Genomic DNA, 27,498 nt, shown 5'->3' with positions numbered 1-27,498 from the left:
GGAAAGAGTATGCTTTGCAGTCTAATGAGTTATTTACTCAGTGAAGGGAATGGAATTTGCAGAAAACACCACGTAGAAGCAGTTGGGAAACTCGAAATAGTAATGGCAACAGTCAATATCCCGGAGTACATTGCGCACCCCGCGCGTGTTACACGCTCCTATCATAGCAGTAAATTCATTAACATTGGCAGTAATAGTAACACCTACAAGTACAACGTCTTTACCAGAACCTTAAACAATGAAACATTCTACCTTCTTTTTTATTAGATCAGCCATCTGTGGACGATTTCAAATCTGCTATGACGAACTATTTAAGTCCCTCCCACTGATTTTGTATATTTATTATAATATTATTTGTTTGTTTAGTTATTTCTTTTTGTATCATAATAGCACCGCTTTTTTCTTGTATTCAGTAATCTTTCACATGCACATTCACAGTGATGGGAAACCTTTGTGAATCGATAATATATGAATAAACAGTCTCATTGGCATCAAAGCTATACGGATTTGCACCATTGATTTGCACTTTTCAAACGAAAAGTAACCAAGACCTTCACACGAACCACAGAACGCATCAGAATATGTCTTTGTAATGTCTTTATCACGCGATACATTACAAATTGTAATCTCTAACCCACCTTCCTAGTATTGAAACGTCACACTATCCGATATCCGATGCCGCCAGACATATTTTGGCATTGGTAAGTCTCCTCTCTCTGCTCTCAATAAACTTCAGATTAAATTCAGTTGTCACGGGTTATAAATTCATCCACAAGCGCAAAGATTAGGCCACACAATAGGAGTCTTCCAACAGCTTTCAAAAAAGGAAACAAACAAACAAACAAACAAACAAAAACACACAAATAAATAAAGGGAAACAAATTGAACTAAAGACAAAAATCATTTGCACGATTTGAGGACCTGGATTGTCAAATGAAAAGTGCGTATGTGACATAGCTTCCCCCCCCCCCCCCCCCCAGCAATGGGCTTTCTGAGGGAAAGAAATAGTCATTGTAGGGTTGTCAAGGAAAAAAAAAACCGATTTTTTATTTATTTTAGCTTTTGATTCCGTTTCACAGCTGAGCCGTGCATATGTGTAAATTGCGTTGTTTCGCGATTCGCGCGCGGTTGAAGAGGCTCAATTGATTAACTGCCCTCAAGGAGGGCAAGGAGGAAATATAAAAGCTTTTAGTTGACGACAACGAAATCTCGCAATGAAACAATAGGAAACAATTCTTCTTGACAAAAGATGCTGCAATTAAATGTCAATGTTTTATCGTTGCTCGGGAGACGTGTTTATCTAACTACGCAGGATTCTCCCGTTTGACCGTGAAATGACGTCACAACCCGGTCAGCGACTGACAGCAACTCATACTTCTTTGTAATATTCTGTCGGTCTGTGTGAAAGATTTTCGCTGATTTTCTTCAAACTCTTTCATAATGAGCTGATATTTGCTATTTGTACATTTTTCTTCGTCGAAGAAGACTTTGATTGCCAGGATCTGATTAGAATTCCACCCATCGTAGGCGCGAATTTTGTTGTGTTTACAACGTGATTTCTGCCTGTTGTACGAGAAGATTTTGACTTCGCGGTTGTGGTTTGAATGCAGCTTTATGTTTTGGATTTTGCAGTTTTGAGGTTTGATTCCGTGATCTTCCGTTAAAATGAGCGACGCGGCAGCTTCTATAGAAATTGAAGAGGAAAATCCAGCTGCTTCCAATGTGGAAGAGGACATCGAGCGAGTTGCAAAGAAATCCAAGGCGAAGAAAAAAGGAAAAGCTACTAAGAAGAAACGTAGTGAATCTATTGGAGAAGAAGATGACGAGGATGAAGACAGAGGTTCTTCTGGTGGAAGGAAAAAGAAGGGAAAGAAAAAAGCAGCTCGTAGAGTTAGCGATACATCGGAAATTCAGCCAGAGGTTGTAGCAGTAAGCGAGTCTGTAAGCGACGAAACGCCGAAGGAAACTATTGTAGAGATCAAAGACGAGAAACAGGCTGATGAGCTTGAGGAGATTGTTGTTAAGAAAGACGAGGCTTCAGTTGAAGGAGATAACGTGATTCAAGAAGTAGGCGAGAGCAGCAGAGAAGAAAAGAAGGACGACAAGAAAGAAAGCGAGGGAGAAGCGACGAAAGAAGCTCAACCGGAGAGCGAAGGAGGTTTACGTAGACGGGCTACTTTGTCTGATATAAGAGCGGAGAGTGTAGACAAAGGCGATGGAGAACAACCTTCTACGGCAGCAACTGGATCCGAGGTAAATATGTACTAGACGTTGTGAATTCTTAAATTTTCTTGCTAGTTTTTAAGCTTCATTTATATGCTAAGTGAATTAATTTACCTTACATCTTCACTGTCAGTATTTATACATGACTGTATCTGCATTCTTTGAAGACTTGGTGAACACAAATCATGTCACAACACGGGCAAGAACTCTGATATGTCCCATGAACAAATGCTGTTAAAATCAGGCGTCCCAAGTGGGTATCCCACCCCTATCTTATGGCGGGTGCTCTGACCAGTGAATTTAACCCAGGCAACCACAGTGGGGTCCCTTTCTGTTGATGATCAGTTTGTGTTAAGTCTCTCTAAGGTGGACTACCTGTAGGCTTGATTACCAGCGGCTTTTTGGGAAATGAGGCCATGCTCACCCCTGAAGAGGGTCTCTTCTCGGGAAGGAAATTAAAGCCCGACCCGTGGGAGCGGCGGAAATAAAGCCTACTAGACTACCTGGGAATTTGGCTATATCTGTTCACCTTAGAGAATTTTTGTTAACCTTCAAGAGAATTTATGTGCCAATCAATTTCAATCTTCAACATTCCCCCATCCCCCCCCCCCCCCTGACAACCTCCCTGGGCATTTCAATTTTTGAAAAATTGGCTTGTTCCAATTCCTATCCCACAGGACCAAAAAGCTGTTCAAATGCCTACCGGTCCTAGCGCTGAATTTGACAATCAAATGCCACTCCCCAAAAATTTTTGGTATACTTTATTTGGAAAGTGGTTCATTCTCATTCAATGAAATTTTCTATACATACCTTCAAAAAAAAAAAAAAAAACAAGTTGCATTGTTTTTGGAGAACCTTTATGGTGAGCCAATCAGTCTTACAAAAGCAACATTTTCCCCCTGGAACTTGACCATGGATAGACAAGAAGAAAGTTGAATGGGTCCTAACACACTACAGTTTATAATAATTTATTATATATCCCAGATTCTGATTTCCCACACTAGGAAAATCTGTGATGTCAATCTCTTTATATTTGAAGGGGTGCCTGGAAAAAAGCCCTTAGTGACTTCTGATCATTTGGTAGATTCTCCTTCCAAATTGCCTTGTATTCACTTGTGGAACAAAAGGAGAATTTGATCTTACATCAAAAGTCACTAAGGGCCTTATTCCGTGCACCCCTTCATTTGTGAACACTGTTTAAGCTTATCCTTGTATATAGTAGCCCTGACCGGGTTCTACTCATATAAATTTTTTGTTTACCTGGTAAACCATTATTTTGTTATTCAGGAAATGGAAGACCTGTGTCTTTGACAAGACATGTATGACATGTTTGACATGTATGCAAGATTGTCATAAGATTTGGCGTGATGAGTCAGCAAGTTGATCCTAATGCAGTAAAACAATTTTTCAATTTTTATTCCAGGAGCTGAAATCTGTGAAAGAAGAAGAAGGAAGCGCAGAGGAAAAGAAAGAAACAGAATCAGCTGAAGATGAAAAAGAGGCAGATACAAAGGAAACAGCCATCACAATAACAAGTGAAGAAACAAGTGATGAGCAGAAACAAGATGGAACTACCGGTAATACTGAAGAAGAAAAACCTGTTGAAAAAGCTGATGGTGATAAAGAGGGAGAAAAACCAGATTCTGTTGCTGTGGAAGAGTCGGAGAATGTAGAGCATGTGGCTGTGCCTATTGAGGATGAGGGTAAAACTGAGAGTGCAGAGGGTGGGGAGGGTGAGGTCAAGCCTGAGGGAGGAGAGGGTGAAGCAAGGCGAGAGGTTGTGGAACCAGTGACATTGGAGACAACAGTTACCAATGAAACAGAGACAGGGGTGGATCATTCCAAGTATGAGGAGCTTGATGATGAGCTTCCATGGGCGATGTATCGATCAATGGATACTCCCCCAAACAGGCCTCCTGTGGAAGAAGACGATGACTGGCCAGCTTCTGACGACGAGGGGGATTATGGTATTGTATTCGCTATTATTTGTATTTTAAATTGATGATGCACAAAGTGATCTAAATTGCTTGCTACTGTATATAACAGGTGTATATAAATAATATGTGTTCATAAAGCATTGAGTTTTAGTTTTTGAGAGGGGTTGAGACAGTGATGTAAAACAATAATATTGGCATTCCACAATTACCGATATCATTACAGATCCATGTTAAGTTATAAAGTTCTGTCAAGAGTTGTGTCTGGGTGAAGAAACCCACTCACAGTAGCCTGTGAAGAGGCCCCGAACTGGGTTATAGGGCAAAGAGAAAAATTGGTGAGGCAAGCTCAGTCTGGGGGGATGGGAGGGGGGGGAGGGTGAGGGAAAGAATGTCCACAGGCTCCCTCCCTTTCTTTCTCAACTCCAGACCAAGCTTGACTCGCTTGACTTGCTGAATTTTCTCTTTGCCATATACCCAACTTGTGAGCTTGTTCACAGGCTAACTTACAGATCCTGATGACGACAGTCAGCAACACCACACAAGCAGCTGGGAGGGGTGGGAAAGACACAGGAGATAGAATCCAGGAGGGGAGGGTTTAATCTCCCATTTGTTCCTCTAGTACCTCCCAAGAATGATGATCTTCCAGACCTTGACATGCTGATGGGAACATTAGATGGAGGCGAGTCTGAACTGGAGACAACAGCCGCTCCACCACCACTAATACTCCCTGAGGAGAAACATGCCAAGCAGCGACGAATTGACGAACTCAAGCAAGGGCTTGCTAATGAGCCTATTGATGATTACGATGACGAATTCGAGAAAAGAATGGAAGAGGAAATTCTTATGATTGGGAACATATCGCTTGAGATGGTTCAGGTATGAATGCTTACATGTGTTTGTTGTACGATGAAGTTGATCTTGTGTGACCAGTATTTCTTGATTTAAACACATCAGGGCCCAATTGTTCAAAGCCTGAGTATTAGCTAACCCTGTGTTAATGTGAACTTTGGTTCAAGTTTAATTACTTATCAGTGAAGATTCTTCCAAAAGATTTTTGTCCCTCAGTTTTGACATAGACTTTCTTTACGATTAGCTTAAAAGGAGCTTTAAAAACACTTTTAATGAAAAAAAAAAAAAAAATGAAAACTCCGTTACATGTTACTGTTAATCCGCAATTATTGTGGATAAGCATTATAACTGTAAAGCGGCTTTTGAAGAACTGGGCCAGGTTTAATGAAGATTTCAAAGTAACAAAGAAGATTGCTGAGAATTACAGCTGTAAGTTGAAGCACTGAACTAAATGCATAATGGCAAATATAAGGTGTAATTTTGCTTGATAATAATTATTGAAAATATTTAACACTCTTAAAAGATACATGCATCAACACTCATCCAGCTGTGTTAAATGGAGTTAACAATGCTTTGTCGTTGTTTGTTTGAAGGAAGAAGAACGCCGTCTGCGGGATGAACATATAGCTTATCAGCAACAACAGGCCAAAGTACAGCGTGAGAGACAGGAAGATTTACTGATGAGAGAAGCAAAGGCCAGGAAAGAAGTTATGAGAGTGATGAGGGAAAAACGGAAACGTCTACAGGCGAGAGAGGTGAGTTGGTAGTATGGAACTAATATTATATTGATTAAGGTAGAGCACAAAACACAAAAGCACAAATTGAAATTACAGCAAGATGGACAAGTTTTAAAGGGGAAGTATCACTAAAATTTGCTGTCATTTCAAAACCCAAAAATGTTTGACTGTCAGCAGAAACAACGAAATAATTATTGTCAAGTTTGTTAAAAATTATCACCCCAGTGCAAAAAAACTGTTGATTAGTGCCTCTGGCCAGAGACAGGGTTAAGGCCGGTTTGGATTGAAACTTGAAAAATGTTTTCAAGTTAATGTTTTCAAGCTAATGTTTTTCAAGTTCTCGCATTTTTGTTTTCAAAATGCCCTAGAACAGATCACAAGTTGTTTCTTTCAAGAATTGAGTTGATTTCGTTCCTCTCGTCATTCTAGAATTATTTGGCAGGTGATTGAAGGTCTTATTTCATCATTTTTAACAAAAGATATAAAAAACCCCATGATACTTCCCCTTTAAATAACACAGCATGATGATTGAGCCTTGAAAGCATTTCACATGTGCTGTGGTTTTGCTTTTTGATATTAAATTAACTGTATGTAGATGTATTGGGCTCTGTGATTGCGTAGGAAAACTTGTACCACTTTTTCAACTAAAGCCAATGTTACACGGTGAAACTTTTAGCTGAAACTTGTGTGCAACGGCGAACCAGACCAGTTTCACAAAGTGGTGTTACACCGTGAAACTCTTGTTTTTTCACCACTGCGACCTTTGTAACCCATTGCGGTAGTAGAAAGCGGTTTTACTCTTCGTGAAACTTGTCTCGCAATGGAAGTTTGAAAAAGTTTTATGAAACCGATCATGTTACATGGTGCAACGCCAGCTGAAACTTGTTTCGTAGTGCCATTGCCCACAAGTTTTAGGTAAAAGTTTCAACTGGTATTGTCGGCTTTAGTGATGAGAAACAACACCAAAAACAATCATGACTTGATTGCCGCATTTTCCCATGCTTTACATTAATGAAATGTATTTGCTTCGAAATCTGATTGGTTCTTTGCACTGTTTATGTCTGTTGTGATTGGCCAAACTAATTTCTTTGATTTTGGTCTTACAACACTCAATTGAAAACTGAGCACTCTAATATGTACACATACATGTTCAAATCTGAACATTCATACAGCTCAGTTTCTTAGTTTGGGAGCTCAGACCCCCCATCCCCCCCAGGAAGTTCCAGTTTAGCTTCATCATCATCATCATCATCATCATCATCATCATCATCATCATCAATCTTTATTTACCCTCGGATTTTAGAGTAGCTTAATGCAGCTTACATCTCCGAGCATTTTCCCACCCAACCATGATAATATACGCACAAAGACCAGACCACAACACTGGGAACTACCTCCCCTACTCTTTGCGAACAATGAGTGGGTTCTTTAACGTCCCACAGAGTTATTAAATTATTTTACAAACAAGGTTTGTGAGACGGGGCCTACGGTTTATCGTCCGTATCCAAGAAGACTAGAAAGTCTAACCATTTGCAGATGTCAGAGCAAAGGCAGCACTTTCTCCTCAGTTATTTAAAGACCCTGTGTGGTGGTCCGGCCGGGATTTGAACCCACGACCTCCCGCACGGTAGTCCGGCACTCTACCAACTGAGCTAACCGGTCGGCGATCAGCTTCATACTTTGCTTCTAAGACTTTGGCTTTTAAGATTCCCCTCCCCCTAAGAATTTCCAAAGACCTTCCTTGGGGTGGGGTGGGTGGAACTGCATAATTACCTTTCCATAGGCTAGTAATTCATTCTATCTGGAGAGGTACAACAAAGTTCCATAAAATTATGTAGTTCATACACTACCAGTTTTTTCCTTTTTTGCCAGAGTATTGGTATAAAATACTGTCATTATTTTTCAGACATGGTTTGTTGTGATTCTTTAGTTTGTTTATTTGATTTACTACAATTTAATTTTTTTTGTAGGACCTTATGATGCAGCAAGATCGACTTATTCAGAACAGGATACACCGATCATTCCGTAGAGCGGAAGAGCAACTGCTGAAATCCCTGTCAGCAAGGAAGGGTGAAGTCAAGGCAAGTGTTGTAAAATTTTTCCTCTTCTTGAACCCGTAATGGGTTTCACTTAGGCCCAGTTCAGATGCCAAACTTTTTATGAGCCGAACTTAATTCAAATTAAGGTCGGCCCAAATCACGAAAAAACAGCCTTTTGATTCAGACGCCGAACTTATTTACTTGAAGCAAAATCAATTGAAATGTCAGCGTTTTGTTTTATATTTTTATTTTTTTTATTTGAAATACGTTATAATAATTTATGCATTAGGTTCAGCTCATGAAAAGTTCGATGTCTGAATCAAAGCCGTTCCAAAGCTAAAATTCCCGGCTGAGGCAGGCGGGAAGAATGGCTGAGCCGTTCCAAATTCAAACAGCTCTTCCCAACTGATTCAGACGCCGAACTTTTCATGTACTTAATTCGAGGTATTAGGTTCGGCTCATGAAAAGTTCGAAGTCTGAACCGGGCCTTACTTTCTTGTTTAGTCTTTATGGGATTATTTTAACTAGGGTATAAATGCCAATAGTGACCTTGAACATACAGGCCATGTCAACAAATAACATGATTACTGAAATAATAAGACTACTCAAGTGTCATGTCATAAATATTTGAATTTATGAAATTACTGTATGGGATTTGTTAATTAAGGTGTTCAGAAAGAGCATGATAATAAATGCCTTCTTGCCAAAAATCGTCATCTTATTGCAATTTGGGGGTGAGATAATTTAGCTCTGTTATGCTCCAGGGACTCCATACAAATCCCTCTATTTTTGGCTCAGTTCTAGAACTGAGGAAACAATTTTGTCAAGTAGGCATTGTTTAATCATACTCTTTCAAAATATCTCAACATATCCCATAATTTCATAAATTTAGTTTTTGTAACATCATCACTTTAGGACTCAATTAACTTGAACTATGAGAAATGCATGAGGTCAGGGAGGAGAAAATTGGCATTGGTATGGGGGTTGAATAGTCGACATGCATTTCTCAAACTCATTAATAATTCATCAAGAGAAAACAAAGAAAATCACTACCGTTACCGTGGTTTGGATATGTGATCCTAATTACCATAAAATTTTGTCAACTTTAGCCTTGAATTTCTCCAAGAATTATTGATCATTTGAGAAGCCAATTAGCAAACACTCAAAAGTGTGTTTCATCAGATATTCAAACACCTCAAAGGCCATTTAAAAAAACTCGACTGTGCCTCATTTTTTCAACCTACTTCTCAGTGTTTGGACATCTGATAAAACACGCTTTCTCATGTTTGATATATTACATAATGATGTTTTTGATTGTGTAGGCTATGTATGGAGACCTGATCCTGGCTGATGGTCAGTATGGAGGTAGTAAGGGACGACGATGGAAGGTGGATTGGAACAGGACGCCACAGCCTATCCAGATTAAGCTCAAGTGTTTGAGAGGCGTCAAAGACAAGTTGCCAGGTACTGTACACATTCATTAATATTTTAAAGGTTAGGATATTCATACCTGCCAACCCCCGGAGTACAAAAATCTGGAGACGTCTAGAAATCTTCAGGGGCAGCCAGCATTTCCCTTCTTGACATCTCGAAAATAACGAAATTAATGAAACTATTTCCAAAAGGACACAGTAGATATTTCCCGGGAGATTTGGTGCTCTAACCAGGAGACCAGGAGATTTGATGAAAAACTTGGAGACTCCCGGGAAAGCCGGGAGAGTTGACAGGTCTGGGAATTGTTTTTTAAATAATTATTATGTTACACCTTGTTGTAAATGCAGTTATTTTTAGGGGTCTTTTAGCCGTGACTTTACTGCACCTTTCAATAACATGCAGACTCTGAAGTTCAAGATTCAACCAACCATTTTGCTTTTCACTGCCATCAATCACTGCAGGAGACCTCTAAGAAAACAAAAGCTCTTGGCTCAATGGGGTCAAAAGGTCATGTTGACGTGCGCTCTGATTGGTGGATTCTGGTCTGATTTGTTGGTTTCTGTATTTTCGTAGTCAGCCAGTTGTTGCTGTAATTATGATTGACAGCAGTAAAACGTGCAAATGGTTTGAGGTTTAGAGTCCATAGTATGTTATTGAAAGGGGCAGTAAGGCATATTACTGTAAGTCATGTGCAAATGTTTTATTAAGCTGAAGTAAATGGCAACACACGTGCTGTAATCTCAAAAACTCGTACACTGTACTTGGCTTTCCTCTCCTCAGCTGGTCGTTATGTCCTGATGGTGTCACTGTATGATCGTTTGGGTGGCCATGTTCTTAAATGGTCCAACCTTAAAGGACAGCAGTGGGGTGGAGCGACATTGCCCCTTCAGCATGATGGAGAGTTCTTTAATATTGAAATCAAGGTTGGTTTACTTGTAATAAAAGTAAGAAAGAGAAGGCAGCATGCGCACACTAAACCTATTTGTGTAGCATGTAGCATCTGGGAATTTTACCCCTCCCCCCCCTTCCCCCACTGTGCCATGAGACTTCTTTCATCCACATTTGTTTAAATGTACATGAAGAACAGAAAGTTACCTTCTTACCGTACATGTATTGTCACCGATGCATGCTCAAAGGGACAAGTGTGATGTTTATTCCTTCCTTCCTTCGTTCCTCCTTCAGTGACTCATTTGTTCACTTGATGATTTGCTTGTTTATTCGTTAATTTCTCCATTCCCTCCTTCCTACATGTATGTTATGTGTTGACATTACAGTCAACCCAGGTCACGCGTGAACGATGTTTTTGAAATTTGAACGGAGTTTTGAAATTTACATGTCAGTTTTCAAAATCGCCAACGATATTTCAGAGTTCCCGTATAAATTTCCCTAGCTTATTGACAGTATAAAGTTATGAATTTTTCTTTACATTGCAAAATTGAATATTTCAAGAATAACAATTGTTTCCCAAGTATTTTGAATCTTTTTTTCAGTTAATGCATCTTTTTCGGAACGATTTCCAGAGAGATGTCCAACATTTCATTCACACGTCGGACATTACAAAGAGAAATTCGAATGTTCATTTCATTCTTGGAATTACTGTTTACGCGTGACCTGGATTGACTGTAATTTTTGTTCATGTTCTCTCTATTCAGATTGACCAGAGCGTGTTTACAGTGTGTCCTTCCAGACCAGACATTCGTCCAGGCATGATCCTTGTCTTTGAGCTGTTCATCCTCAGGGGTAGTGTCACACCTACAGACAGGGTGGTGGGGTGGGGCTGTTTCCCCATTTGTGATGGAGAGTTCAACATTGTTGATGGAAAGTAAGTTATACGTACAATGTAGCTGTGCTTCTTTGTAATTTGTACATAGGGGGCAGAACATTCATTTCCGATGTCCAATTCTGCTCCTGCTTTTTCCACTTGAGTTTTGAACATTTTATGAAGTCGTTGTGTGGTCTATAGAGTATAGACCATAGAAAACTGCCGTTGATTTATGTAGTACTAATTAACAATAATTCTTTTAATGATCAAAAAACATTAAAACCTTCTCTGGTTAAAAATTGAAAAGATATGAGCTTTCAACAACCGTCTTGTTGTCTTCAACTGTTTTTCTTATCACCTGTATTGTAAATTTTTGTATTTATTAGTCCTCGTTTCATACTCTCTTCATATTTCATCCATTGAAGACAACAGGATGGTTGTTGAAAGGTCATATCTTTGCAATTTTTAACCAGAGAAGGTTTTGAAGTTCTTTTTATCATCGTGAATCCTGGTTACGGATCTCCAATTTTCTTACTTAATTCTTTTAATCTTTTTTAGGTACAAGGCCCCATTCCTTCGAGGTGACATGGATCCTCACATTGACAAACATGAGAAAATTGAAGAGCTGATGGCTGAAGATTTAGAAAACTGGCTGTGTAATCTGTACTTTGAGATAGTAAAACTGCCCCGGTAAGACCTCTCAGTTGTACAGGTTTATGTGCTAGCTACATGTAGGTAGAAGTGACAGGGTGCTCTGATTGGTAGTGGACATTGAAACGCGCCATAACCTTCCTCCTACCTGGAATTCAAGGGGCGACTTGCCCCATTTGCAGTGTCTTGTATGGTTGGTCAGAAGAGCAAAAGAACGAAAAACAGAACAATGCTCCCAATCCTTAAAAACAATGCATCTGCAGGTTATGAGCATCCAGTGCAAAAAAAGGGCTTTTGTAAAGTGTGTGCAGGTCTATTGGAACTGCAACCTTTGTTTAGTAGAAGCTCGTTTAAAGGGCTGAAAACTGTTCAATTTATAAGCCATAATTATTATATAGGTATGTGTGGCAGCAAAGTGTATGGTTTGTGAGCCTTCTTGGTCTGGAATGGGGTATAGATTTTAACCATTTTGGACTGGAATAGGTTATGGTTTTCAAGAGTAAAGTTTGATTGGAAAGCCTACAAAGCTCCTACTGGCATGTTTGCTGCTTACATCTCAGTCTTTTGACCAATTTAGCTTTTTGTATATTTTATCGTATTGGGTTAACATGATGATTTGGAGGATTTGCACAGTCTGAAATATGGTATTGATTTAACGGTCTGGTTCCAGTTGTTCAAAGAGTGGATAACTCTATACAGCAGATAAGATGTATTGGTTGGAGTACATTTTATCTACTGGATGACGACTTATGCATTGGATAAAGTTATCCGCTCTTTGAACAACTGGGGCCTGGTCTGAAATAGGGTAGGGAAAATCACGTAGTTTAGTCTGAAATAAGATAAGGCTTTCATGGAGCGCACCACACACCCACCCAAATTTTCTGGAAGTACCCACCCCAGGCTGCAAAGATGCTCAAAATATTTTGCAAAACTGTTACATTTTATTTTGATTACATTTTATTATTATTACATTTTCTCTGCAGATACATGGCTGGCCAAAAAGAGTATGAGGTGGAGTTACAGTTCACATCTGGAATTCTGAGTTATCCTTCACGTACAAATCTCGATGAAGAGAATATTGATGGAGAGGAGCCCATCTTTGGTTCACGGATGGATCTCAAGTCTGCCTCTCCATCCAGTACTCGGCGCGGCAGTAGGATCAGTTTGATGGGGTGAGTGAACCTCCTCACTCCAAGGAGTGGCCATTAGTTTGAAGCGAAAAAGAAATTCAAGTTTTGCAAAATTCTAGAAAATGAATAGTGCCGCAATTTAAATACTACTCAGTAGTTCTTATTTTAGTGGTATCATTTAAGAGTTTTATCCAGAGAGAAGCACAGTAAAATGTTGCTCAGCCGCTTTCATTGTAGTAGTTGCATGTAAGACTAAACTTTAAGAAGCACCCTTTACAAGCAATGAACAGAACCACAGTAAAGTACTATTCGGTAGCTTTAACTTGAGATTTGGGGTTTTATCTACAGACTCAGATATCATATCCCCCCATAATGGCCTTAGCTCCCAGGAGTCTCCTGTAGCTCAGTGGTAGAGCATCCGAACAAGTAATCAGAAGGTCTTAGGCTCGATGCCTGATAGGAGCACTCGGATTTCCTTTTTCCGAGTATGCCTGTGCCGTTCACTGAATAATACATCATTCTCAAGATGACTTCATTTCTAAGATTCAAATTCCTGTGTCCTGGCATAGGAATTAGAAATGGAATACAAAGGAATAATGGCTTTGCTCAGAATCGTTTAAAAAACGTCTTCACAGTCAGTTTAAAGTTCATTGTTGTTCACTAAATTTCCCTCAAACGTACGGAAGAGGACAGGGCGGTAGAACTCGAAAATTTTCTGTTCTGTTACCAGTATTTCGTTGAATGTTAATTTCCTTTAGTAATTGAGGACACCATGTTCACATTTTATTTCAGAGATAAACTCAAAAAGTTATTGCCTACTATTTTTTTAGGTCCAGTTTCTTTGGAAGCACAGCGCACATTGAGACGGCGGTGGAGGAGAAGGAGGGCATGGGTTCTAGTCATAACCTACAGGTGGAGGTCCCGGATATGAGAAGAACTGTAAGTTAAAACTCAGTTTCGTTGACTAACAAATGCAAGGAACTGTCTCCTGTTATATGTGAAGTGAACTTCTGTGGGACCCGCTAAATCCGGTCACCAAAGGACCCCGAAAATTTGGTCGTATTAACAGAATGATGCAGATGGGGTGAAGGGAAGTTTACAAAGGAAAATGACTGACCTGCGTTCAGGTGTCTGTATTTAGGGGACGACGATTGGGGGTGAGGGTGGGGTGGGCTAGTGTATTACGGTATGATGAATAACAAGTTGTTGATTGAAAAGCAAGATCAATGGATGGGAAAATGGATTTCTTTTTACCCACACGCTAACCGTCAACTGTAAAGCGAATTAAAATATCTCTATTTTTTGTCTTCAGTCGCTTGCTGTTCCGGACACGAAGTTACGCCAGCGCCGTACTTCCTACGGGGGAGATCAGCGCCGCGCATCAGCTACGTCACGCCGGGCGTCACGCCCCGTGACGATGCATATGTCACGCAAGGCAGTTGAGATAGACGCCTCTAGTGACGGTAGTGGGACTGATTACTCGGATGATGAAGTGCTCATGTTGAAAAAAGATGATGGCTTCCGCCCAGTCAAAGGGCAGCCGGGCATGTACTACAAGGTTTGTAACCATCAGTGTTAGGTAATTAGTTGCTCTGAAAATTTTTTCAAGCTTTGCACAGTTGTTCCTTACATTGAGTACATCAAAGAAAATAAATAAAAACAGCGGGTCTCCAAGCTCGTTTTCATGCTGTGGAGCTGTAGTATATAACCATTTTGCCAGCTTGTGGCATAATTATTAAAACACTCAGCCTCGCGAAAGTGACACTCGTTTAATAGTTCCAGAAAATTAATCCTGGCGAGTCGCTTTTTCTCTAAGTATATGAAATAAATAGAGGGGATCACTATGTCCGTTTAGGAGAAAGCGACCAATCGTTGCTCTACCGAGCTTAGCTCAAAACCGCAATGCTCTTATTTACGCGCGCTAATGACACAAGATGTTATACGCAGTTGGAATTTGATTCAGGGTACTCTTAAAGGACCCTAGTCAGCCACACCTTTGTTTTTGTTTATATGCGAGAGTTTGGCTATTATATTTTATTCGGAGCATGTAGAAATGAACGAAATTACTCTAAAACTACTAAAGATAATGAAACATACTTTCAGGACCACAACTTACAGTAAAGCAATAAGATTTTGCTTCACCACGCAATATCAATAATTTCGATGGCATCGAAAATAGCGGAGGCTGACTAGGGTCCTTTAAGCCCTGGTCAAACGGCGCATGATAGTCAATGATAGTCAAAACTATCATCCACTATTATCAACTATTTAAGTGGGTTGTCAAACTGCCCAAAGAAATTCGTGATAGCCGACGATAGTTAACCGTGAGGCTCTGGGCCCAGTTGCTCGAAGCGTGGTTAGCGCTAACCCGGGTTAAATACCATGACAACCTATAGGTTTTAATACCTCTTAACCAATGGTTAGCGCTAACCATGCTTCGATCAACTCAGCCCAGGTATCAGGCACCTGCGAGTGTAAACATTGCAAACATGGCGTCTCATTAAGTTACAAAACTTAAAATTTTTGCGACGAAAGAGGGCGCCTTTTGACCTACGCTTGTTCCATAGGAGCAAATTTTCCCAGTTCAGTTTTTGATAATTTTACTTGATCTTGTGCCAAGGATTAACGCGTTTAAGGTGAACTTGCACATAAAGTAGAGCAAAATCTTTTAAACAAAGAGACGAAAGGAAAACGTGATAAATTTTGTCTTGCACACGAGAGAATAAGAATTAAACGATATATAAAATCTTTGTTTGTAGATTCTTGATTTTGTTAGACTTTTTCACGATGTTCTTAGAAATAAGAGGTATTTCTGAAATAGCTTATGTTGTGCGCGTTAATTTTCCATCCCAGAAACACTTGAACAACCCAGTGGACGTTCACGCAAAGAAAATGTTCACCATGCTGCCAAAAACACCACTCACGACACGAAAGAAGAAGCGAAAGAAGTTGACTCATTTAGAAGAACTAGAGGAACATACCTTTACTGTGCAGTAAGTATTGGTCTTCGGTAGAGTTGTAAGCGCTTTATTGGCGAGAAAATGTCACGCTTGCTCGTTCAGCCGCTAAAACCGGGAAAACTATTGGGCCCAGATGCTCGGAGCGTGGTTAGCGCTAACCCGGGTTAAATACCATGACAACCTATAGGTTTTAATACCTCTAAACCAATGGTTAGCGCTAACCATGCTTCGAGCAACTCAGCCTTGGGTGCTTGTTTTTGTAAACGTTGCCGGCTGCTAAAATGGTGGGAAAAAGGCTGATTGTCGAAGGTCTTCATAGAAGTTGGTAATTGCGAGCGTAGTCGTTTGTTAAAATTGCGGAGAAAAAACGAGCTGCTTTTTTTCATGGTAGCTCCTTAAATGGGGAGAAAATGACAGGCTTTTTTTCTTGATAAAACTTACAACAAACTGGCTGGCTTTTTTCGTAATATAGTAGTTGTTAAAAAGGCGACAAAATCAGATGTAACACAATATAGTTTGGCCATTGAAACAGGTACTCGGATGAAAATTTCTCTTTGCCGTCCCCAAGTCAGGTCAAGTCAAGTCAATTTATTTAATTCACACGAATGAAAATGTGCATCGTACATGTGCTCGTAAAAAATGTACACGTGCTTTGATAAATGTGTCGCATTTTCGCTTCAATTCTCATCTTTAGACCTCCATGGTCCAATAAAGGGCACATTCCTCGCTATGACCGAGAGAAGATGCAATATGTGGGCCGTCAGCTGATGGCTGAGCTGGGCCTCTCCCAGTGGCGTTCCCGGGAATTCTGGGCCATGTTGCTCCTGATTGCCTTCACTTGGTGGATACGACTGTACACTCATTATGGTGGTCAGTGGCTTTACCTTCAAGCGCTCACGGTTCCTGTTGTCAAGTAAGTACGAAGAGACCAATCAGAACAAACGTAATCTGGATTTTCCCGCGCTTGCCGCCGGTTACAAGATTTCCCGCGCTAGGTTTCCCGCGCTTGCCGCCGGTTGCAAGTTTTTCCGCGCTTTGCATCGGTTGTACACATGTATTTTTGCTTCGAGTTCTTATTTTTTAATCTGTTGGATAGATGTCGTTAGTTAAGTTTCCGTTTAACGGCTGTTAGAGCGTTTGCCAAACCATTCTTACTCTCTTGTTATTATACATCTGGTTGACGCTCGCGTTGATTCTTTTGTACTTAAATGGGTTGAATTTACTCAAATTTCTACAGAAATCGCTCCTCTCGAAAAGAGTTGAATTCCCGTTTGCGCACTTATTAGCTATCCTAAATTTAATGAATTCGTATCTGTACAATTTTTCCCAAAATTAGCGACAAGACTTCATACTATCGTCCCATCTTACACTTCTACGCGCCATTAGCTCATTTTGAATCTGAGAGAATTTTCATTAGAATCGACGAAAGCACAAGCTGTTTCCGTAGTTTAACGTTCAATTCCGTAGTGCTCGTAAAGTTCTTTAATCCTTGTCAACTCTCCTCGAGCCTCGATTGCCTTTAGTGGTCGCCTTCTCCGGGCTTAAAGGGGAAGTATTTCAAAACCCAAAATTGTTTGTTTGTCAACAGAAACAAAAAAATAATTGTCTAGTTTGTTATAAATTATCACCTCAGTGCAAAAAGCTGTTGATTAGTGACTCTGGCCTGAGACAGAGTAGGTGGGAGGGGATTGAAAATTGGAAAATTATTGTATAACATGATTGTAATATGTATGTAGTATTGTGAAGAAGTATGGCTAAATTTTGTACGTGTATGTGACAGTAACAAAAAAAAAAAAGAAAGAGAGAAAGAAAATTGAAAAATGTTAGGTTAACGTTTTTTCAAGTTCTCGCATGTTTGTTTCCAAAATACGCTAGAACAGATCACAAGTTGGTCCTTTCAAGAATTGAGTTGATTTCGTTTCTTTCGTTTTTCTAGATTATTTTGCAGCTAAGTGAAGGTCTTACTTATTTCACTATTTTAACAAAAAAGGCCAAAAATCCCATGACACTTCCCCTTTAATAGTGGTCTCTCCTTGTGAACGTAGGTATGAATTCCTGGCGTACACAGTGAACCTGAATTACCAGAGCACACTGCTTAAGACTCGGGAGGAAATCAGTATGGTGGTAATAGGTCCGTTCTTTAACATCATCCTCTTCTGTCTGTCCGTGATATTTTCCTGGCTGCTTCAGCGCTTTTTCGGCACGTCTCCTAACATCTTCTCGCGGTTCATCATGGCGTACGGGATAAACGTGCTGTTAGACCCGGCGTGGATTCTTATTGTGGATTCTGCACTCATGAGGTGTGTACAGTAGCTTGCAATTCTGTCACGCATGTTCAGGGAGAACAGGTCACGCAAGTTCACGCTGCCTTTGACGCTTGTGCGCATCAATGGCACAAGCGAGTTAGGTTGGGTGAGGTTCACGGGATCATTATGTCAGCGAAAGTATTTACTCGAGGAACGATAAAAAATTATACAATATAACTCTTTGCTGAACAAGTCCAGCCAAGAACTAAGGCAACAGATGCATTCCTTTCAATTAAAAATGTTCAGTTTTGTTTTATTTATCCTAGGCGTTTAAATCTTGGATAGTATGTTCCCATGAAGATGCCTGCGTTTTGAGGTGTTGTGATTTGGGTGGGTCTAAACGATGGAAATTAGAAACGTGTCTCAAAACATTCGGGACGTCTTCGGGCGCGTGATTGCTTTCACAAAGCAAACATTGCTTATGAAACATTTAGGCAACAGACTTATCCCTTGGAAGTAAAAAAGCTTAAGCATTTTGTTTTCATTTGTGTTAGGTATTTAAACCTTGGAGGGGATGTTCCCATAGGAGATGCCTTCAAGCTCTACTTGCATTTCTATCGTTTTGAGAAGAACGGCGCCGTGGGAATTGTGCTCACCGTGTTCCTCTATATTGTCACCATATTCACCTCATCTGTCGTACTATACTTTTACTTCCTGCGTGTCCACAACAACGGTCGCCTCATGGACGTGTATCACCGCCTCCACGCCCGAGAGGATGAATTTTTCATCCCTTATGATCTGGAGATTTCCAATGTGGAGCTGAGTTATGTGTGCAAGAAGGCGGAGCAATTCAGAGGAGAGGAAGGAGAGAGGAGGAAAGCTGCTGTGTATGACTACATCTGGGAAGAGGAACAGGTGTGGCCTCCAAGCCCCCATATTGATCAATATGTGTACTCTCCTCACAGTTTTCTCTGTATTTCGCGTGGTACCAGTTGGGAGAATTTGTTTAAAAATCAAGACATTTTATCTGTGGTGATCATTTCCTTTACTCCCCTGACCCGTGTGTTTGATTGAGAAGTGGTATAGTAAGGAGAATTTAGATACTTGTCACTATTTCGGCTTTCAAGGGTGAAGCAGTTTAGATAACCATGACAGGGACCTTGATTAGGATTGCTCTAAAAACTGACTTCATTTCTTGTCTCTCTTTTCATAATTGTTAAATTCCTTTCAGTGTAATTTTTTTCTGGTTTCAAAGCAATAACACTTGTTGGGCCAGTTATTTAAACAGAGTATAATTTAGGCCGCGGCTTAAGACAATCAGTTGTCCTCAAAATTTGTTTATAAGCATTTTATTTTAAGTAGACAAATATTTTTCTAGTCTGGGATGCAAGCCTTCTTGTCGCTGTCAGCAGCAGACATTGTTTAGACATGACTGTTGGCAAAATTGAAAATGGCTTAGAACGTAGTTTGAATAAACACCGTCTAAACTGTCTTTTAAAAACTGACCCGTTCAGTTTTTCAGATAACTTTCAGAGTAAGAGAGTGAATGGATTATTTTAAGGAGTTTTAAGGTGTGGTTCTTTCCAAATCTTCTTAAGTTTACCATTTCATTTGTTCGGGTCCAGAAGCCAGCTTTCTCGGGTTTATGACCTGATACCATTCTCTTATCTGGAACAATGATTACAAGTTATGTAGATTTTGGGATGAAAAATGAAAACTAGAGAGCGTCGTGGTTTGCCTAGCTTTTTGGCGCACGTTTAACTGATGGCAATCTGCATTTTGTTGTGGAGCCAGCCAGCTCTTCATAAAGACTGCCCTTTGTAAACCCTTACCAAACCAGTAAACGAATCACACCTGACAAATTTTTCCTACTTCTCGTTTCAAACCGCTGCGTATTAAATTTTACTCAGCTGAACAACAGAAGTTTCATTGGGTTTTGTGGTGATGTAATCTGACCCAGTCTTTCTCTCAACAGATTGACGAGTCAGATATGGGAGCCTCGGACCGAAAGAAGACTGGTCACCGTGAGATCACTACACACGTGTCTATACACACCATTCATTTGGATGGACTCAGAGAGCTTTTCAGGCACTTCCTTAGACTGCCTGATGGAGCTATTGTGGAGGTCAGTAAGGCGTATCTCTGTTGTGTGTGCTTTTGGATACCTGTTGACCTTACTTATTGCGTTTGACAAAGAAAGAACGCACTCCGTATGGGCTTCTTTCGATATATCAAAATTCAGCTTGACAGCGATGCTAAGAGGACAAAAACAACGGAAAGTGAATAATCATGTTTATTCATTTCTGTTGTTTGTGTCCTGTGGAACTCGATATCAAATTGAATTTTTATATTTCGAAAGAAGGCTATTACGTTTGGAGTCGAGATTGTATGGGACAATCAATGGATCTTGGGACGCATATCTGGCACCCCCCGCAGATTTTGCGGGGGGGATGACGTCATCAGCAACTTGGAAAAAGCCTAGGATCGAGATCATCGAACGCACTCGTTAATCTTTGATTATTACTAGTTTTACTAAGACTATTCTATCGTTCAGGCCAATGACATGGTGAGAGATCGAGTTAGAAGATGGTGTTGAATTGTACTTCTTAATATTTCAAAAAATAAACATTTCTTTCAAATATCATCGCAGTTGCGTACGCAACTTAACTAGCTGCGAAAAGAAATCCTGAAAAAATTCAGGCTTGAACGGGATTCGAACCCATGACTTCTGCGATACCAGTGCTTTGCTCTACCAACTGAGCTATCATGCCAACTGGGAGCTTGTCATTTTTTTAGTAATGTTTTAAAATCTTTGGTCCGCACATTTTATACAGTCGGACCTCTATTAAGCGACCACCCTCCATTAAGCGGCCATTTTCCAAAGTCCCGAATTATTGTTTTGTCAGTAAAGTGCTGTATTCGATACCTCTATTCAACGGCCAACCTCTATGCGGCCAGTTTTCAAAGTCCCCAGGGTGGCCGCTTAATAGAGGTCCGACTGTATATCTGCATTTTATATACCCTTGTTAAAAAAAATTTTGCATGCCAGAAAGACCTCCCCACCCTCCCCTCCACTGAGTGATAATGGTAACATCTGAACGTAGACTTTAACGTCCTAGTTCGCCCTCTTACTGGTCCTGTAAAAAAGAAAATTTACTCCACTATGTCTCACTCCTCCTTACAAGTACATAAACTAGCGAAAAGTGCCGTTACTTTTAATTCACTTGACGAACTACGCTTTACCTTATTTGCCCTCGCCCTCCTCCCCTTAGGTGTTCGGTGAAATGGGCGTGGCCGGTATGGATGAGAGCATCAAACAAGCGCTTATCAAAGGAACTACGTACCAGTCCATGGATAGCGCAAGAGGTTCCCGGGCGAGTATAAAAGCGAGGTCGCGGACTGGTTCTGTAATCAGTGAAGCGTCTCTTCGCAGGCCTTCGGTGATGTTAGAAGTTCCCAAGACTTCGCGGGCACCTTCGCCCGTGTGAGACTTGGTAGGCCAGCTTTTAGCAGTTTCTTAAAATATCGCCAGGTATTATTTTTTAAGCGCAAAAGAAACGGACATATGGATAGAGACTTAAAGGTACTGTCAAAGTAAGTAGATAGCGATTGCTAAAGTTTCTTTGGCAAAGATTTGTCATTAACTAATGAATTGATTTTTTACACTCCATACACCATCGATAGCGAGGCAAATTGCATGAAACGTCACATTTTGTATCAATCATCATACATCTGTCTTGTAACAATGCAGTGCACGCCATCTTTGCGCTTTCAGTTGTTGCGATTCAAGTTTCAGAAAGGTTACCAAGTCTGTTGCCAAAGAAAGATTTCAAGGAGCCCACAAGGCCAAAAGCTGAGAAGTTAGGAGCCTAACATGTGAAGTGTTAGGTCTTCCTGCAATAAAATTAGGCAACCAGAGCATTTTCTTTGGTGCCCCAGGCTACTGGGCCCCTGTAAGGCAACAACCTTGGTTACCAAGGGCATTAAGATTATATTGTGAAGAGCTTATTCTATATTCTTTTACAAATTTTCATGGAAAAAGAAACAAAATCATATACTAATCAAGGGTTTTTAACTTCATTTAGGCCAAATTCTCCGACAAAAACATAAATATCGATGTATGGAGAACAACAGAGGGCGTTACGCTTAGATCATAACTTAAGAACTAGCTGTTATTTCACTGCGACCATCGCCAGTGCGTGGACTTTTCACGAGTCTTTGGTCGAAAAGAATAACTCTACATCAAAAGCAAGCTTCTCCTCACTACTCTTATACATTTTTATCTATTCTGTTCGGGAGAATTTAGCTGTTAATCAAGATAACTTTTCTGAGGTATTTAGAGCACCTATCGATATTCTTGAAAGGGTAATAAGTTGTTTATGACTTTCTTTTGGTTTCCACGTATTTGTAGACTTCGCATGACTTACAAGGAATGCTTCGTCGCCCACGTCTTTCTCGCATGGTAGAACGTACAAGAAGATGGTTTAGTTTTGTTATGGTATCAACTGAACGAAATTTTTTAACAGTGAATCTGTGGTTTGTCATAGGCCTTCTCCACACTAATCCTAATAAATTTGAAAACGCGTCTTTTTCTCTTCTTTGGCCTTCCGTCATCGCAAGAAACTGAAAAACTAGAAAGCGCCTTTTTTCAACAAACGAAAACGATTCTTTTTGAAAATACTGGCTAGTTGTTTTAGTATGGACAGCGAAAGCGGAACGTTTCGAAAACGGAGATGTCACAGCGATAATGTGCGCAGTTTCGTCTGTGTATTTAGCGTTGCTGGGTGTATCAGAGCGTTTTTACGCAAGAATGCCGTTTTTAAATTGATTCGAATTAGTGTGGACTTGTACATTCGTTAGCCTTAGCATGTTTAACAAAATTTTGTAGCATCTACAGTACTTTTTAATTTCTTTAACCCTTTCCAGCCTAATAAGCTTTCTTGGCCCAATTTTCCAAAACGGCAAAGAAAAGCACAGCGCTCATGTGTGATCATGTACCATTTGAGAGGTCTTGATGGGTGAAATTCATTCCACATATCAAGATAACTGAAGGAAGTCAGGTCTTTGACAGAAATGGTTTTAAAACGTCAAAATTAAAAAGTACAAAATTTCACTTGAGATAGGTCTATCCCCAAGCTGCAGCTTCATTTGGAGGTTTTAACTTCATAGAACCACCTTAGAAATGCCCAAGTCCATAAGTACATTGAGTTAAAAAAAAATCATAAAATTGTAGGGGTGGTAAGCCACATCCCAGATACAAGGTGATATCATTTTTTTTCTTTAAGTGCAAAGATCTTTTCAAGACCAGTTTGCTGACAAAATTTTACTGCAATTGATCAAATATTTTCCAAGTTAGGATTTGAGGACCAATTTTAGTGGATCCTAGGCAGGAAAGGGTTAAGGTATCATAGAACCAGAAATGTCGTAGTTGATCCTTGCTGGGCAAGGCTTCGTTGTATATAGGCTTTCTTTTTTTTTTTGTCGTTTAAAACTATTTAATGTTATGATAGGTGTAAGGCCTTTGAACACTTATTTATTTTAATTAGTCGATGTCGATATTGCTTTGTATTTCTGATACTTTTTAAAAATCACTTTTATATCTCAGGGTCTTAGTTCAATTAGATAGTCAAGTTTTCTTGAAGAAATCAACTCACCTCTGGAAAGGTTTTTCATTTTGTACAGTTTCTTTTTTTCAATCAAAATAACCTCGTGATCAATGAGCTATTTCTCTAAAATGGATATGTTCTCTATTTTAATTAAGGCAATATGATATTATTTTGTAATAAATATTTTGGTAGTGGCTTAAAATTGTTCTCATGATTTAGTCTAAAGCCCCCCTCCTCCCCCCAAGCTCCCATGCTTCCCCTTTTTGCACAATCTCCCAAGTCGATCATCAGATAATCATGGACCAGTGTGTATTTTATTATTTTTATTATTACATTACATGCTTTAGAAAGGTTGGCGTAATCAGGTCTTTTTTTGCTAACCGAAGAAATATGTTTAAAGTAGATTTTTTTATTATTCCACTATTATGTCATTTCACCAAATAACGTCAAGAGAACGCGCAAAATATGAGACCGTAATACACTGTAGTGTCCTGGTTTGACCGGTTGACAACAGAGCGAATGAGGACGGAAAAGGCAGAAAAAAGGAGCAACAATGGCCGGACTGGACGAAGAATAGTTTTTGAAATGATGCAAGCTCGAAAACAAGTTTTTAGCATGCCAATCACTTGTCGTTTATCTTTTCATTTTATCCAATCAAATTAAAGACATTTAACTGGCTTTCTGTGTTGTTTACGTCATTCGCACGCGCCATATACCGATGGACAGTTAATGCCGGGTGTATTTCAAAACTGTTACCAAATCAGAGAAGCCAAAATAACAAAATTTTTTTGTAGTGGAATAATAAATCTCTTATTCGATGGTTTTACATATAATACTCATGGACATTTTGCTCATTGCTCGTATTTTCCTAAATACTACGCAACTCGCAAAATATCCGCGCGTATTATATGTAAAACCATCGAATAAGATATATGTATTATTTGGTGCTGTTGTAGCTTTCAATTTCTCCTAGAATTTTTCGGAAGGAGTGGGTTCGATGGATGGACGACTTCTATTGAGAGCGACTTGGGTGCTCTTCGAAACTTTCATAGTTTTGGAGGTTCCGTTTCAACGTTTGTAACGCAAACGCCGGGTTTACCTCTGTGTAAGAATAACCCAAGTCGTGAAGGAGGGAGAGCTTTGGCACTGATCACGCTGAATTATTTGATGATGTGCATATTTTACCTTTTTTTTTTTTTTGAAAGCGTTTATGCGCTTCTGTTGCACAGTTTCTAGCTAATCTCCACACATTCTGCCTCTAGTCATAAGGCGATACGTTTTTAACAGAAACAGATTTTATTTCTCCACTTAGGAAATGAGAAATCTTGGACGGTTTAGAGGATGGCTTGAAAAGTGCTTGAATAAAGAATATATTTGTAATCCATGGCCCGGTCCTATGAATTTATGGGATGTGTAGACAAGCGGAAAGTTCTCCTTTTTGGGACATCCTTCCCAGCTCCCCACGGTCTTCTCGATAAAAATTCAAAATGGCGGTACGGAGAAGACAACCGCGAAGATCCTGGTAACGAGGTTTCGACGCCATTTTGAATAATAATAAGTCGCGCACGCATTGGTGCCGAGTTTGTAATACGTAAGCAGGAAATGGGGGATGTTTTGTAGCGTGAAGGAAGCGTGTTTAATTTGGGCTTTCCGAAATTGATGGAATTGGTTTAACATAGAGGAAAGGAGCCGTCTTCTGTCTTGTCAGTAAAGGTACATGACAGTGACTTGATGCAGGTCTGACACAAAACTACAGGGTTATAGCGCAGTTGGACTCCCATCCGTGATCGAGCGTTGCTCAAGTGAATATGCAGGCATATTCACTTGTCATCAGTGTGGTTTTAATATTGGAACACAGTAAAGACAGAAGTAAAGACACTATGAACTGAACGGTGAGTAACTTCATTTCTCATTCGTTATTATCTCTTTAGCGGGTTAGATGAACATGTTAGGCTTTGTGCAATCTCGTATTCAGAGTCCTCGGGCTCTTTGGCCAGCGGTTGGGTCGCCAGGAGAGACTCTGGGGAATTCCAAGCAAGAGAGAAATTTTTTGATTGGCCGCCTCGTAACGGCTTGCATTTTTTTTACTGCAGAAATCCCGTGGTAATAAAATTTCAGTTCCCCAGAGTCTCTCCTGGCGACCAACCGCTGGCCAAACAACCTCAGAACTCTGGGTACAAGATCGGTATTTGTGCTCAATAGCAAATAAATCCACGGGTCATAAAAAACTGGTCATGGATTTTTTACATCAGTAGCTTCAGCGAAATATTAGGCAATTTTTCTAAATCAATTTTGGTGTATTTGATCACCAGTGCAAGCCACAAGCAAATTACACCATCACTACGGTAATACGGGTACACCAGATGACGATTGTCATTGGTGTCTGCAATTGAAAAATTAGAACTGATATGATTAAATGATGCAGCCTGATTGATTCAATTAGTTGGTGACGAGAATATAAAGCACACAAGACGAATGACGGCAAATTTAATCACCAGCAGATGCCAGGTATCGGCGATATTTTATTCTGATCTTTGTGACACACCTGGGTTTTTTTTCACCGATTACTGTTGTCAGTGTATGAAATTGCCTTGTGTTGCTTTAAAGATGGACCATTTCTTTGAAACAGGGCCAGTGAAAATTTGCAGAAATGCCTTTAATATTTCTCATCTTTTAGACGTGCACCGAGTTTGTTAAAGAGTCAAATCAACCTAGCCACTGCCTGGATTAATTCAACAAAAACTAATTATCAAATCTAATAATAATAAGAACTATTAATTTTATAACATAGAGTTTGTCCTCCGATCTTCTTCCTCTTGCTCATCCATTTGATCGTTCACTCTTGAATTTTGTGAGGAAACCTAATTTCATATAAGCTTCGTGGTTTCGTTTAGTAGTCCTCACATTTTTTACCTTTCACTTGAAAACCTGTATTTTGTGTATTTTGTAACGTGTGTAATATGACCCTAATATGGCAAAAATTAACGACCGCGTTGCTAAGTGGAAGTTGGGGGCCTGCGATATCCAGGAGCTTCCACTATTGGCAGCCGGCTCCTAGACTAAGAATGCTCCCATGGCTGGCAAATCCTGGCAAACCAGCCATGATCCCCCAGGCCCTCAAGGGAAGACAGGCACCCGTCACACTGATAAAACAGTGGAAAAGACAGAGTGGGGGAGGGAGGGAGGGGGGAAAACAGAAGCTTCCTGGCTCCAAAAAACTGCTATGCAAATGCTGGCTGGGCCTACTCAGCAAGAACGTTACATATTCCGTGAGCATGTGGAATTCTGGTACATGTGCCCAAAGAGACACCGCTGGCCGTGGAGCAACACTTGCGTTCTTTGTTGTTAACTTCGTCACTTGCATTTGACCATTATTAAAAAACTAAAAAAAAATTCAGAAAGTTGAAAGCACAAAACAAACTGGTTAATAACTGATTACTTCTTTTCACTTTGAAAAACTGGAGGACGATTTTTTGTAAAAGTAAACGAAATTAAAAATGCAACCACCAAAGTGAGTCTTTGTAGAAATAGCAGCATGATAAGTTTTTGCATCAAATGGAAACTCCGAAAAAATCTGAGCTCCAGATTAAAAGTGGCCTCTTTTTCCTTACCACGGCTATAATGTAGTGCATGGAAACTATTCATACAAGTATTTGGCTGTGGATGGCCAAGATGAAACTGATACCAACTTAGTTGAAAAAGTTGGCCTTCCCTTGTATCTTAGAGAAAACTGGTAAAAACGACTTTTTTGGGAAGACACGTTGATTATTGTATTTGGGGATGGTGCTGCCTTTCGCTACTGCGCACACGTTCTGCGCATCTCGGAATGGTCTGAGAAACTCTAATTTCTTTTGGTAGGTGACTTTTAATTCAAAGGTATTTTTGTGCGGTTTATGAGTATGCAGGAAATGAAGATCGTAGCAG

The 27,498-nt window shown here is 40.0% G+C and overlaps 1 protein-coding gene across 1 annotated transcript; it reads left to right on the top strand.

Moving 5' to 3' along the window:
• Positions 1–1,357: 1,357 nt before the first annotated feature.
• LOC146454351 (uncharacterized) lies at positions 1,358–23,776 on the top strand. Its single transcript, XM_085095446.1, has 18 exons — positions 1,358–2,253; positions 3,647–4,190; positions 4,780–5,036; positions 5,603–5,764; positions 7,717–7,827; positions 9,108–9,249; positions 10,000–10,142; positions 10,872–11,041; positions 11,540–11,671; positions 12,616–12,804; positions 13,593–13,701; positions 14,075–14,320; positions 15,616–15,755; positions 16,417–16,635; positions 17,768–18,022; positions 18,523–18,883; positions 19,944–20,093; positions 21,241–23,776. Exons 1-18 carry the CDS (start codon positions 1,666–1,668, stop codon positions 21,454–21,456), a joined length of 4,134 nt encoding a protein of 1,377 aa, XP_084951572.1. The 5' UTR covers positions 1,358–1,665; the 3' UTR covers positions 21,457–23,776.
• The last annotated feature ends 3,722 nt before the right edge of the window (positions 23,777–27,498 follow it).

This window comes from Pavona decussata, unplaced genomic scaffold (genome assembly GCF_977016875.1).
Source record: "Pavona decussata unplaced genomic scaffold, jaPavDecu1.1 SCAFFOLD_302, whole genome shotgun sequence".
Taxonomy (NCBI): Eukaryota; Metazoa; Cnidaria; class Anthozoa; order Scleractinia; family Agariciidae; genus Pavona; species Pavona decussata.
The sequence above is the reverse complement of the archived record's forward strand: the minus strand, read 5'-3'. Positions and strand labels throughout refer to the sequence as shown.